This window comes from Myotis yumanensis, unplaced genomic scaffold (assembly GCF_028538775.1).
Source record: "Myotis yumanensis isolate MYYU_CA2020_CCGP unplaced genomic scaffold, mMyoYum1.0.hap1 SCAF_2, whole genome shotgun sequence".
Classification (NCBI taxonomy): Eukaryota; Metazoa; Chordata; class Mammalia; order Chiroptera; family Vespertilionidae; genus Myotis; species Myotis yumanensis.
The window spans coordinates 163,222,016-163,236,913 of NW_027223753.1; the positions used below are offsets into that span (position 1 = coordinate 163,222,016).

The 14,898-nt window shown below is 49.2% G+C and overlaps 1 protein-coding gene across 5 annotated transcripts in view; it reads right to left on the reverse strand.

Moving 5' to 3' along the window:
- Positions 1–750, reverse strand: part of MUC4 (mucin 4, cell surface associated) — a 52,858-nt gene extending 52,108 nt beyond the window's left edge. For all 5 annotated transcript variants that reach the window (XM_070406448.1, XM_070406445.1, XM_070406444.1 and 2 more), the window contains exon 1: positions 602–750. In XM_070406448.1, the coding sequence (XP_070262549.1) occupies positions 602–683 (82 nt within the window). In that variant the 5' untranslated portion in view covers positions 684–750. The remainder of the gene's footprint in view (positions 1–601) is intronic.
- Between the last annotated feature and the right edge of the window lie 14,148 nt (positions 751–14,898).

The window sequence follows — 14,898 nt, forward strand, 5'->3', positions numbered from 1 at the left end:
CAGGGCTAAAAGCCCTCCCCTAAGGACATTAGCCCAGGAAGAGGCGTTTAAAGCCATGGTCAGAGGCAAAAGGCTGACTGCCCTCATGTCAGCTGCCCTCCCGTTCCCGCTTGTTTCTCCCCGCCAACCGCCTCTGCCTTTCAGTTCTGCCTGCCTCCTCTGATGTTTCTCCCCTCTGTGTGTCTGTTTTGATTCATCTGTTTCTCATCTGTCTTTTCATCTGTCTCTACATAATTATAGAAATTTTTCTTCTGATTCTGTCACCTAGCTCTCGTGTGGGTTTTTTTTCCTGTCAGTCTCTTTCTTCAACTCTCTCTTCATCTTTCTATAGTTCTGCCTACCTGTCTTTTTCTCTCCACAAAATAAGTTCCAGTTCTCCCAGTGGATTTCCCCAAACCAGGGAACTCCTGACCCCCAGATATCTTTCTTCTCTCTGTGCCTATCTTCTCTTTTCTCTGTCTCTCTAGCATTTACACCTCTCTCTCTCTCTCTCTCTCTCTCTCTCTCTCTCTCTCTCTCTCAATTCCCCACCCCATGACATGCCCCAGCTTCCCTGGTGACCCCTCAGCCCCCAGAATGCTGCCCCAGGTGCATCACTCACCCACGACCACTGGCCAAAGGAGGCAGGAACATAAGCAGCTCAGGAATACCCAGGGGACCCTCCTCCAATGAGTCCCCCTCATGGCTCCAGGAGAAGTCCTCCAAGCTCCCCAGGGACTGAGCGTGGAGCAATGCTGTGAGAAGCAGAGGTGAACCTGTCCCCACTGGCTGCCGGCCTGAAACAGGTGTATTTCCCGGAGGGACCAGAGTACCCAGGAAAGAGGACAAAAGAAGGTGGGGCCCCACGCCAATCATCCTTGCCCCGTCTTTTCTTTCCTCAATCTCCACCCCCTTCCCCACCAGGAAAAAAAACACCCTATACAGTCATTGCTCTGCTCCTCGTCAGCCTGAGCCAAGTAGGAGGAGGGATGGGAGGGGATGGGAGGGACTAGAAACCAGGGAACACTGGAAATGAATGGCCCCCCCTCTGGCCTGAGATCCTGGGCTCTCTCCTGCCTCCCCAGGGGCTGCCCCTGTACTGCTGGAGCTGGGACATCCCAGGAGAAGGCAGGGGAGAATGAGAAAGAAAGGGGCCAAGGAGAGGTGAGTTCAGGGCTGCATGAGTAAGAGAGAGAGTGAGATTTGAGGAGACCCTAAGGAACATGGGGAATGGGGGGAACAACTCGAGGTGACAGGTAGGACTCAGAAATACCCTGTATGAGACTTGGGGGAAGAAGTGTTAGAATATCTGCTCAGTGTCAAGCATATGGTAGACCCTGGCCAGATAGTGGATTTCTTGAGATAACAAGAGACAGGGTCTGGAGAGCCCGTGGCAACCTGGGGAAGTAGCTTGAGGCGTCTGGGATGGGCAGTGGGGTGGAGGTTAGAACTAGAAAGAAGGAATTGTGACCCCATGAGGAAGTGAGGGTGCTAATAGAGATGTTGAAGCTCAGGTCACCTCCTTTTGACCTTTTGGGATTCACAGGCACCAAGAAGGGATAGAACCCCAGACAGGGTGTGCCAAACAGAGTTCTGAAGGTGAGAGAAGGCAGGTGGTGTAGCTCTGCAAAGGAAAACAACGGAGGCCTTCCCTCACTCTTTGCCCAGTGAGAAGCTTCTGGTTCCGCCGGACTTGATTCTGAGTGTGGGGTCTGTGAGTGATTGGTCCCAGAGCAGGGAGCTCAGGCTCTTAGACACCATGCAGTCCAAGAAGAGGAATCGACGTTTCCACATTCCCAGGCAAAACTAGCCTTGCCCATGGAGAGGTAGATGCCTGACACTGTGGTGCCATCGCAGAGGACCCATGAAGAACCCCAACCTGTTGGCTACTTGCTTTCTGAAGCCAGAAGTCCAATGACAGCTGAGGCCCAAAGGCTGGACCTTCCAGCTATAAAGCAGATACTACAGAGAAGGAGCATGGTCCCCCCCAGCAGTCCCTCCGCCTCTGCATGGACGAGCTGATCTTTTCTTTCCTGGGAGCAGGAAACTCACTAAGGTGAAGAGGGAGCAGGAAACTCACTAAGGTGAAGAGGGATTTTAGGCACCTGGACAACGTAGGAGGATATCACTGAAGAGAATTTTCAGAGATGCCAAGGCCCAACTTGGCCTTCTTAATCTTTTTTTTTTTTTTTTTTTTTTTTTGTCAGTTCTTGCTCATGAGTTCTCCCTATTAAGTTGCTGTGTGTTTTGTTTGGTGACACTCTCTGCACTAGAGTTTCCCGTCTACAGAAGAGGAAGAAGAAAGCATCTCAGGTTAAATTAAAGTAAGAGTTGGACATCTTGTTGACCCAGCACAGATAGCCTCCCCCTTTTCAATACAAGGAAGGCCAGAGGCACAGGGCGTTCTCCAGAGGCTATTGTGGTGGCCAAGACTCCAACCCAGGATACGTGGGCTCCACCACCCAAGGCAAGTCACAACCTCTTTTTTTTTTTTAATATGTTTTTATTGATTTCAGAGAGGAAGGGAGAGGGAGAGAGAAATAGAAACATCAATGATGAGCGAGAATCATTGGTCAGCTGCCTCCTGCATGCCCCACACTGGGGATTGAGCCCACAACTCCGGCATGTGCCCTGACCAGGAATTGAACGATAACCTCCTGGTTTATAGGTCAACACTCAACCACTGAGCCACGCCAGCCGGGCAACTCATAGCCTTTTTGAGCCTTGCTTTCCTCATTTATAAAATAGGGGTAATATAAAAAAAAAAAAAAAAAAAAAGTCAGGGCTGGACAGTAGTCAATGTGGTAAAAACTATTCGGGACTATTTTTTTAAAATATATTTTATTGATTTTTTACAGAGAGGAAGGGAGAGGGATAGAGAGTTAGAAACATCGATCAGCTGCCTCCTGCACACCCCCTACTGGGGATGTGCCCGCAACCAAGGTACATGGTTGAATGGAATCGAACCTGGGACCCTTGAGTCCGCAGGCTGACGCTCTATCCATTGAGCCAAACCAGTCCAGGCCAATTCGGGACTATTAATCATGGGGAAATTATATTCAGGACTATTGCAGTAGGAGAAAAGGGACCTCAGTATAGAACCAGGCTCAACTCCGAATACAGCTTGGGCAAGCAGGAATTTATAGCCAAGGAGCACAGTAGGGGCCAGGGAATAAAAAATTACTAAGAGGAAACATCAAGGGGAAGGGGATTCTGGATAAACCAACCTAACAGGATTTTTTGCTAATGACAGGTCAGAGCGATCAGACTTCGTCTGGGGAATGGGGGAAGGTGAGGAACCTGATCAGACATTGAGGAGAGGACACTTCTGCTAAACGGACTTAGCAGGGTCCTTGCTAAAGCTGGATTTTACAAATAAGTGCACAGATGGACCTCAGAGAAGGTGCTGGAGCTTGTCTAAAGTTTGGTCAAGCAAAGAGTCTGTGTCAAATAGCACCTGCCCAAAAAGTTGTGAGACTAGAAAGAGCTCATAAGCATTCAAGTGCTAAGTGGTAAAATGTTAAGACACATGTAGAGGGCACGTGGCTCCTCATTTCATCCTCACAGGTAGAAACCAACGAGGGAAGCCAGGAAGCAGGAGGAAGCAGAGTCTGGAAAAAAAATGTCCTGACCCATCTGCATACCAAGGTCTTCCCTGTATCCCCTCTGGGTTTTATGACATTGGCATGTACAAATCTAATTTATGTTCTCCTACCCCCGCCCCCTCCATTTCCCTTCTTAGTCTGTCCCCCCCCCCTTTCTTTTTAACTGAATGTAACACAGCAGTGTTTCAAATATATTTTTATTGATTTCAGAGAGGAAGGGAGAGGGAGAAAGAGAGATAGAAACATCAAGGATGAGAGACAATCATTGATTGGCTGCCTCCTGCACACTCCCTATTGGGGATAGAGCCTGAAACCTGGGCATGTGCCCTTGACCAGAATCGAACCTGGGACCCTTCAGTCCACAAGCCAACACTCTGTCCATTGAGCCAAAGCAGCTAGGGCCTTAGTTTCCCTTTGAGCCCAGCTGGGTCTCAATTGGCAATTTTTCTAGAGTTCAGATGCTTTTAGGTCTCTGTGATAAATGCCTCTCTTTATCTATTTGTTCTTCCTTCTCCTCTCCCAAGGCATCTGATGGAGACAGAGAAGGGTGAGGAAGAGGGGAGGAAACAAGGAGATTCTCTGAGTTCCATCTGGGGGAGACCTCCTAGGCCTGCAGGTGATTTGGTTCACCCAGGTTTAAGTTGACATTCCATAGGTGGGGGCAAGAGAACTCAGTCTAGACTTGGGGTGTAAATAAACTAGAGCAAGGATAAGATTGTCACTTTTTCACATGGAAGGAAGACACAGGCTTGGCTTGAACAGACACAGCTTGAGTTCTGGACAGCAAAGTCAAGATCTTAAAGGGAGATTTCTTTCCTAAGCTAACCAAAGTGGGAGGCCCTCATTTTGGGAGGACCCCCTACAATTGCTTACATCCATTTGGTATATGTCCTGGTAGACCCTCATGAAGCTAATAAAGTTACTTCTGGTCACACTTAAGCATTTAGACTGAGATGGGGCAGGAAGTCAGACATTTATTTGGTCTGATTTATTAAGTCTTGAATAGAAAAACTTGTAACTAGAGTATCAGGCCCTGTGTATGTCCCCATGACCCTGTAAGGAAACTGAAGTTCAGGGAGATGCACATGTACTCTCGTCATCACTGAGTCATGGTCCAGGTTGGGTGATCAAGTGAAACTGAAGGATGCTAACTTCCTTGATCACACTTGCCCAGGTCACACAGTAAGTCACAAAGCTGGAATTCGAAACTAGGTCTGTCGGGCTCCAAAGCAAAAGAAGGAAATTAACATGTACTAAGTGCTTACTCTACCCCGAACTGTATTATTTCCCGAAGGCAAAAATGGAGATGCACCTTTAAGAAAGGATTCAGCATCCAGTTGCAAGGAGCATGGTTAGTTAATAGCCTCTAGCTCTTAGCTCCTTCAGAGTGGCCTCAGCTATCAAGCCAACACATACCAGCTATCAAGGGTCAATTCTTCTCAGGGTGACCCATGGCCAATGACTGAGCAAGGCAGTGGTGCAAGGCGCTGGCTATTTCCACCCTCACGGGACTCCTCTAACAGGCAGTCTTCACTCCAGAGCACCCCTTAAGGCTAGCAGAGACATTGTGACTTTGTTAGCTCCCACCCCTCACCCAACCCCCCCACACTGCCCATTCCTGCCTCCTCCCTTTTCCTTTCATAAGTATTACTCCCCAGTAAGCCTTTTCATTTCACTCCATCTCAGCATCTGCTTCCAGAAGGAACCAACCTAAAACACTCACTTAAAAGAAGATGCCCACTGGGTCCAGTGTGGAGAGCCCTTTGTCCTGGGAAATGGGGTGCGGCCAGAAAGGGGGCTGCCCCCTCTTCCTTCACACAACGCACATTCACGTTCATGGGGAACTTGGTGCTAAACTATTCATAGGCGGCCTGCTTCTGGGTCGGGATTTCATATGTAGCAGAGCAGCTCCCTCGCTGCGATCTATTGGAAGTCAGCCCTTGACACAGGGGTTTGAAGAAGAGAAAAAAATAAAATATTTTAATTTAAAAATATTTTAATTTCTTTAAAAAAATAAAAATCCTATTAATAAAGAGGTAATATGCAAATTGACCATTGCTCCAACACAGAAGATGACTGCCCCCATGTGGTCAAAGATGGCCAACCCCATGTGGACACAAGAGGAGGAGGGCAGTTGGAAGGGACCAGGCCAGCAGGGGAGGGCAGTTGGGGGTGACCAGGTAGGCGGGGGGGGGGGGGGGGGGGGGGGCAGTTAGGGGTGGACCAGACCAGTAGGGGAGTACAGTTGGGGGTGACCAGACCAGTAGGGCAGGGCAGTTAGGGATGACCAGGCCAGCAGGGGAGGGCAGTTGGGGGTGACCAGGCCTGCAGAGGAGGGCAGTTGGGGGTGACCAGGCCTGCATAGGAGGACAGTTAGGGGCAATCAGGCCACCAGGGGAGCAGTTAAGCGTCAATCAGGCTGGCAGGGGAGTGGTTAGGGGGTGATCAGGCTGGCAGGCAGAAGTGGTTAGGGACAATCAGGCAGGCAGGCAGGCCAGTGGTTGGGAGCCAGCAGTCCTGGATTGTGAGAGGGATGTCCAGCTGCTCACCAGGATTGGGCCTAAACGGGCAGTTGGACAGCCCTCGAGGGGTCCCAGATTGGAGAGGGTGCAGGCTGGGCTGAGGGACACACATCCCCCATGCATGAATTTCATGCACCAGGCCTCTAGTAAAAAATAAAAGAGAATGTCCATTTTACAGATATAGAAACTGACCCTCTGAGCTGGAATTCAAACTTAGATCTGCATACCTCTTTTCAATGCTCCATACTCAACTTTTGGGCAACAGGGTGTGCGAGGTCCTGGCGGACCTGGCGGGCCTGATGCCCTGCTACACACAGTCCTTGTCCTTGAGAAGTATGTGATCTGCATGGCAAGACAAACTTCTGGCACTGCAAAAGATAAAGACCAATGGGATTGATGCCAGGCTGGTGGCTTGACCCTAATCAGGAGGGTGCTATCTGCTCCTGGCAGTGCCACTGCAGACGAGGACACCGGGTGGTAAAAGGGAAGTTGGCTCCTGGGGGCTTGGCTTTCAGGCCATGGTGAAAGAAAGGGCCATGGCATTTGGGCCACACAAAGGCCCCCATCATTCTCCCAGGATTGTGTTTCTCTAGAAGTACAGCATTTTCACACCAATTATCTCATTTCCCTTCTCACTTTACCTCTGAGGCAGATGGAGGTATAATGCCTACCCAAGCGACGTCTTCTGAGCATGGGGTCTTCCTGAAGGAGGGACCATCCTGAGTTCACAGGCAGGGGTCAAGGGACAGTACTGACTTGAGGCCAGGAACCTAAATGTATCCACTCACTCAACTTTAAGAAGAAAATGAAGGCCAGGAAGTTAACAACGGTGCTAACCCAGACTCCTGATGCCCAGATTTTCTGTCTGTGTTATACGGTTAGGCTTCTCTCTTTAAATTCTGAAAGAAAAAAGGAATCTCAACGTACTTTTAGAACTGGAAGAGACCTTGGCAATCAAGTAGTGAACACTCTTCATTCTACCACGGGAGTGTTCACGCTCATGCAGTTGGTAAGTGGCAGCCGCAGGCTTTGAACCATGTTCCCAGTGCTTTTTCTGCTTTGCTGCTCTGCCTCCCATGCTTATTAAGTTGTCTTTGTGTCCTCCTGGCACCCAAGCAGAACCACTGCCCCTAGGCTAACCCTCTCTCCAGGCAACACCCAGTAAATGTTGTCATGATGGGGACTGAACGATGATAGACTATCCTCTCAGACATGGCAGCTGCAGAGATCCCCAGCACAGGGTTCTGACAGAGAGCCCAGCCTAGGCCTAAAATAATCTTTTACAATAAAGTTTACTAGTTGTTGTTTTCCCCATTATAAAAGCAATACATGCTCATTTTAGCAGGTATGGAACATACTTAAAAGTAGAGAGAAGCTCGGCTGGCGTGGCTCAGTGGTTGAGCGTCGACCTATGAACTGGGAGGTCACAGTTTGATTCCCAGTCGGGGCACATGCCCAGGTTGCAGGCTCGATCTCCAGTAGGGAGTGTTCAGGAGGCAGCCAATCAACCATTCTCTCTCATCACTGATGTTTCTATCTCTTCCTCTCCCTTTCTCTCTGAAATCAATAAAAATTATAATAATATATTTTTTTAAAGTAGAGAGAAGAAAAACATCATCAATGTTTTTGATACATTGATAGATTTCTAGTCTGTTCCCCATAAATAGCTCATGCACATAGTTTTAATCTATCATATCATAGATAAAATTTGAATTCCTACTTTATTATGTAACTTTGAACCCATACATTTTCTTCTGTTGATACAAACTTTTTAAAGATTGCATGATATTCCTTTGGGTGGACTGCCACCATAACTTATTTAACTGTGTTGGTCACTGAGGTTATTTACAGCTCCCCCTATTATAAGTAACTCAGAGGTGAGAGTCCTTGTGCCTGAAGCTCCTTTGTGTTTAGGCTTATTTCCTTAAGCTAGCATCAGGCCTGGTGTGGTTGTCAGACTGCTCTGACCTTCCTTCTCTTATAGCAGGAAGTCAGCACGATTTAGCTAAGTCTACAGGATGTGGGTGTATTCTTGGACACTTGGGATCCATTAAAATCTCAAATGCTGCCTGTCAGGTGTGGCTCAGTGGTTGAGCGTCGACCTATGAACCAGGAGGTCATGGTTCAATTCCCCACCTGGGTTTCAGGCTCAACCCCCAGTAAGAGGGGGTGCAGGAGGCAGCCGATCAATGATTCTTTCTCATCATTGATGTTTCTATCTCTCCCCCTCCCTTCCTCTCTGAAATCAATTTAAAATATATATATATTTTTAAATCTCGAATACTGATGGTCTAATGGTAGAGAGAAAACCACTAGTAAAATTAGATGATTACTCAGTTAAATGATGGGTAGATTAAGGACTCTGCAGGTGAGTTGGGAAACAGGTGAATTCTCTCAAGGACGCCTTCCTGGGTGGGCTCCCAGCCATGATCCATGACGAACTGCCAGGCCTTCCATTTGAAAGCTGAGCTTTGATACATAGCCCAGGTGAATATTCTAGAGAAAATGATCCAGAAGGAATTTGAAAGAGATAAGGGGTTGGGAGAAGGCACTTATGTACTAGTAAATGCCTGGAGCAAAACCTAGCTGGAGAGTGAGGCCCACCCTCCTCCCCCAGTTCTCTGGGGAGAGGAACCAGCTGAAGCTGGAGGGGAGGCCAAGGGGTGCAGAGCCAGGCATCCCGGCAAGCCCCAATCCGCTGAGTGTGGTGGAGGCCCCAGAACTCAGACGGAGGGCCACCCTGGCACTCCATAGCTAGCTTCCTCCATGAACCTGTGTGTCTGGCACAGGAGATGCTGAGAGGATGGAGACACAGTCTCTGCCCTCTTAGGGTCACAATCTAGAGGGATCTAGACACAAGGAACCGGGCATTTAGTGACAGGCCCTTTGGGTCTGTGGCCCTGCAGTCGGGTGTGTATTAGGCAAGGGAGGGAGCTCATGGAGGGTCCTCCAAGAGGATCTCTGAATTCATTTCCTAGGGCTGCCATGACAAAGTACCACAAACTTGAGGGCTTAAAACAACAGAAATGTGTCTCCCTCTCACAGTTCTGGAGGCTGGAAATCCTGAGTCAGGTGTTGTCAGGAGCGTGTGCCTCTGAAGACTCCAGGGGAGAATCCTTCCTTGCCTCCGCAGCATTTGGTGGTTGCTGGCGTCCTTGGCTTGCAGCTGTACAAGTCCAGTCTCTGCCTCTGTCATCACATGAGTCATTGGAGCTGTACCCATGCTAATCCAGTAACTGATACACGTGCAAAGACTCTATTTCTAACGAGGTCACGTTCTGAAGTTGTGGGTGACATGAATTTCGAGGGGACACTTACCCAACGCAGTACAATGTCTCTAAGGAAAGCCTGAGAAAGGTAAATAGGTGAGTCATTACAATAAGGATGACCTCTGCGGGAAGCCCAGCAGGTGAGCCCACTTCATCTTGGGCTGGCCTTGGTTTCCAAAAAGGCCTGCCCTCGTCACCACTGTGTCACAAGCCAGGCTGGGTGACCAAAAAAACAAAAAAAACAAAACGTGCTGGACTAATCCCTTGATCAAACAAATTTCACAGGTCAGAAGCTGGGCAGGCAGAAAACTCTCATTTCTGTGCCCAGACCACCCCTCCACTGCTCGGAGGGCTGAAGAGAAGTGGAGAAATGAGGAGAGCAGGGCCCACCTGGAGCTGACCACACCACTGCCGGCCCCCCGCCCCCCTCCCCGCCGCGCCCCCCCCCCCCCCGATTTCAGCCCTGCTCTCCCAAAAGTAAACTTGCTACATCTGAGTGAAGATATATGTCATACTTCCTGGTTTCCTTCTGAACCCAGAGAACACAATAGGGTGGGCAAGGAGAGAGGGACAGGCCAGTATATTTAAAAATAGCCTAACCCCACCCTGTCCTCGGGCATTCCACAGCAGGGCTTGTCTCCAACTCCCCACCCCTAAGCTGACACCCCCTACTCTCCAAGGGTGGGAAAGAATAAGACATAGACATTTTCTTTTTCGCCTACACAATCCCAGACTCACCCTTTATAGGAAAAAAAGCTACTTCTAGTCTAGCCCCGCCCCCTGACATTACTTTAGGTGCGCTTGGAATGTTCTCTCCCAGCCCTGGGCTCCCGCACACTCCCTGGAGCCCTGGAGACCTGAGGTCCTGGTGGGCGGGCGGGGGTGGGTGGGGGGGTGGGGGAGCCAGAGCATGACGATGAGCCTGTGCCCCACGAGGAAGCAATCTCTGCATGATGAAGTTTTCACTGAAATGAAAGTTCAGCTTCTAGGGTCTTGAGACTGCTCTCGCCATGAGGTACCAGGTCCAGAATGAACTGCCCAGGACCTGGCCCCAGGTCCAGGAGACAACCTGGGGAGGAATCACCACCTGTTCTCTTCAGGAAGGAGGGTGTGAGAGGGGCTGTTGTTGAGCCCCAGAAGGCAGAGTGTGTTCCAGGGAAAGAGCCAGGGCTTTGGAGTCACCAAGGACAAGCTGACTCCTCACTGAATCTCAGTCTCCCCATCGGCACAATGGTACAGTAACCATAGTTCCTATTAGCTTAGCACATAGAAGGTTCTCAACAAGGTTAGTTTACTCCCTACCCCACCCCCCAGGGAAAACGGACATGGAAACAGAGGCAAAGAGTTGCTTGGAGCCCAAGTCTGGGTTGTTCTGGGTGGAGGGGCTTGTTCAAGGAAGTGAGGGGGTTACAGTATGACTCTTGCTGAGTGAATAGCTGTGGATGGCAGATGGGGGGCCAGGCCTAGCTATAGGGCTTAGGAGGCTATTGTCCCCACCAGAGTCCTGTAAACTGGGAGATGGTCACTTGGCTAGATCAAGTGTTAATTATCCTATATAATAAAACTCTAACATGCAAATTGACCGAATGGCAGAACGACCAGTCGCTATGATGTGCACTGACCACCAGGCAGCATCTGCCCCCTGTCCCCAGAAGCAGCAGTGGCAGTGGGGCGATTGGGCTGGGGGCAGGGGGTGCCAGCCAGCGAGCTGTGTCAGGCTGCCAGCCAAGGTGGGTGGCAGCGGGGGCTTCCCGATCATCCCACCCTCCGGTTGCCCCACAGATGGCCCTGGTCGCCGGCCAGGCCTAGGGACCCTACCCTATATATTGGGAACAGTCTCTTACATTAAAAAATTAAAACATGGTGAGGCTACTCTAACCCTGAAAAAACAGGATGATGCAGCAATGACATGCATGGACTCTGGCTTGCACATTTTGTGATCAGCCCTGATTCTGACACTTATAACTGTGTGACAAAGCCAATTACTTAACTTCTCTCTGCTTCAGTTTTTCCACCCATAAGATGGAGAAAATGGTGCTACTGCCTCAGAAGGATCATGTTATGTACTACTTTTTATAATCAGGGCAAATAAATGTAGCTGCCCTTACAACAGCAAGATGCCTTTCACCTGTATAAAAAGTATGGTCACTGGTGCATGCAGCGTCTGGATTGCAAGAGGGATGTCTGACTGCTGATTTAGGCCTGTAAATCAGCAGTTGGACATCCCCCGAGGGGTCCTAGATTGTGAGAGGGCGCAGGTCAGGCTGAGGGACCCCCGCCCCCTGTGCACGAATTTTGTGTACCGGGCCTCTAGTATGTAGATAAGTTCTTAATGCATTTTTAAAGTCCTCACCAGAGAACATGCTTCATTGATTCTAGAAGGAGGAAGGAGAGAGAGAGGGGGAGAGAGAGAGAGACTTCATCAATTGAACTGGCAACCTAGGTATGTGCCCTGATCAAACCATAGCCTTTTGGTGCACAGGATGATGCTCCAACCTACTGAGCCACACTGGCCAGGGCCCAGATACGAAAATTTTATGCAATTATTATGCAAGTCAGTAAGTTCTTCAGGAACTATGATATAGAGGCTAGGGGAGAGGAGCATGTTTGAGAAAATAAGGTTTTAAGAATCAAAATAATAGTAACCTACTAAAAAACATAACATGCAAGGGCAAGGACGAGGTGGGTCCCAGGAGGACATGATTTGATTTGAGGGTTTTTTAAAAATTCTAACACCAGACTATCTCAGAGAGCAGTGAAAGCCTGCAGGGCCTAGCTAGATGCACCCTGACTGTACAATGGGAGTCCAAATGTAGGCTTCGATATCTTAATATCGTCAGGACGATAATGTGTAATAATTAATATATTGTGATATGTAACACAATAGTTTACATTACATATCATTATTATATTCACCAAATTTAAGTGTGAGATTGGTTTTTAAAAAATGTTTTAACAGCTGTCATTGCCTGGGGAGTCCCTGGATGTCTGATTCCCTGGGCAATCAAACCCCTGGTCACTCTGAGGCAATTGGGCCACTGTCCTTGGTTAGTTTGCCCCTCTGCCATGAGGCAGGCCCATACATGCAAGGACCTGGCTTTCAAGGGACCCTGGCTGTGGGAAGAACGACCCCACCCCCACCCCATGCCACCAGAGTAAAGATCACTGTACTTTGCCTGAAGCATTAAAAATATGAAACCCAAACTCTTGTTCTTTTATTAGAGCCTCCCCCAACCCCCCATACACACACAAACACACTCACATAGGCAGGAGTGAGAGGCAAAATTAAAATTCACTCGTGTTCTGCCGCGCCTGCGTGTTCAGTGGTTGAGTGTCAGCCTATGAACCAGGAGGTCAGAGTTCAATTCCCAAGCAGGGCACCTGCCTGGGTTTTGGTCTTGATTCCCAGTCGGGGCGTTCAGGAGGCAGCCAATCAATGATTCTCTCTCATCACTGATGTTTCTATCTCCCTCTCCCTTCCTCTCTGAAAAAAAATAAAAATAAATAAATAATTCACTTGTTTCTATCCATATCTGCAAGTCTGTATTTCCATATAAATGACTAAAGCATTTAAAACAAAACAAAACAGTGACTTCTACTCTTCTCGGGACCTAAATAATGACATTTCATCAGATGAATACAGAGGGTAAAGAAGGAAGGAGAAATTGGGGAGTCCAGGAGCGGTGCTGAGCAAACCTACAGGTTCATTCTGACATCCAGGCCAGACCTTGAACTACTGAATGACAGGAAAAGGCCGCTGTGGACAGTCCTTTTGACAGAGGCAAAATCTGAGGTCTAGCCCTTGTGAATGCAGCCCAGGTATGGGGGTGGAGGGAGTGTTAAAAAAATAAATGAGGCCGTGAAACCAGAGCCCCTTCGTCAGGTTCTAGTGGTTTAATTTTGCCACCCTGTGTGGCACCATGAGAAATGTGAGAAGTTCTGGTTGCTGACTCACCCAAATTCCCTAGAATGTGGGTGAAATCCCTTGGGTACCTGGTTGGAATCCAGAATGTCTGCCTGGGGTGGAGGGTGTTACGAGGAAGGGGACCTGACCCTGAGCGGGTCTGCCTAGGGCTGGCCGGTTGTGTGTGGGTTCTTGTCTTCATACGGGGGGAAAAATCTGTGAGGGCGCATTTATTAAAGCTGGGGACAGTAGAACAAGAAAGGGCTCGGCATAGAAGAAGTAACTGGAGAGCCTAGGCTGGCCTTAGCCCTCTGGGAAGTCAGAGAAAAGGGGGCCTTGGGGACAAGTTCAGGGGATTAGCCAGCAGTGAGCTGCCACTGCCCCTTGCTCCCCTGGGTGCAAGTCTTGTGGGTCCTGTAGGGTTAGGAGATGCATGCCTGTGGGAGCAGAAGTGGGGGAACACAGCCCGAGAGTAAGAGGCAGAGTGAGCCCTGGGTACTTTGTCTTGAGGGTTTATCTCTTTCTCAAAGGCGGGGATCTTAGCGGGGGAGGTCTCAGGGGAGGGTTTCAGCAGAATATTCATCAGTTTTCCAGGTGTGCTCCTTCAGGGTCGCGGTCTCCATTGATTGGTCAGTGTCAGGGCAGGAGGTCGTTAGTCATTGTGGTGGGTCCTGGTCTCACCGACCTGGTTTTTCTGCTTTTCTGGGTCTGGAGCTGAAGTACAACTGAGGCCTAGATGTTATCCCTAGGGAGGTGGCCTTCTGTATCTGCTGTAAGTGGCTCTGCCAGTTTGTTGAGCTACCTGTCTCTGTTTCCCTGTTCCACTTGTCCTGGCTCACTGGCCTGTCTCAGGGACGCCTCAGAAGGAGGAAAAGTGCAGGGAAGAGCCCGGTGGGCCTGCTTCGTAAGAAGCAACATCTCTCATCTCCATGTGCTGGCTGGTGTGTGGGGGGGAGGGGGGGGCGGGGGGGGGGGAGTGCTTTGTGCAGAGAGTGCTTGTGTTTGGGGTCTTTCTGGGAGTGGGTGTCTGTTTTCTCTCTGGAATGGAGGACTTTGAGTTCATGGAGGAAAGTGAGAGGGAGAAGGTGGGTGGGAACCAGCCGGTGAAAATTGTCATTTCAATGAAAAGGAGCTTTCACAGGAACAGCCATGGCCAGTCATCCCCAACTTCCTCCTCCCGGCAGCACTCAGAGGTTAAGTCACTTGTCCAGGATTATGCACATCCTAACCCAGTGATGGCGAACCTATGACACTCGTGTCAGAGGTGACACGCAAACTCATTTTTTTGGTTGATTTTTTCTTTGTTAAATGGCATTTATACATATAAAATAAATATCAAAAATATAAATCTTTGTTTTACTATGGTTGCAAAGATCAAAAAATTTCTATATGTGACACAGCACCAGAGTTAAGTTAGGGTTTTTTTCGAAATGCTGACACGCCGAGCTCAAAAGGTTCGCCATCGCTGCCTTAGCCTCTCTCCACACCCAGGTTTCCAGATCCTTGCCTTTCACTGCCTCTTCTGAAGTCATCCTCTCTCCAGCCCCCTGACACACACACAAACACACCCACACCACACCAGGCCATTTTGCTCATTGACTAATCCATAGATCCACTCA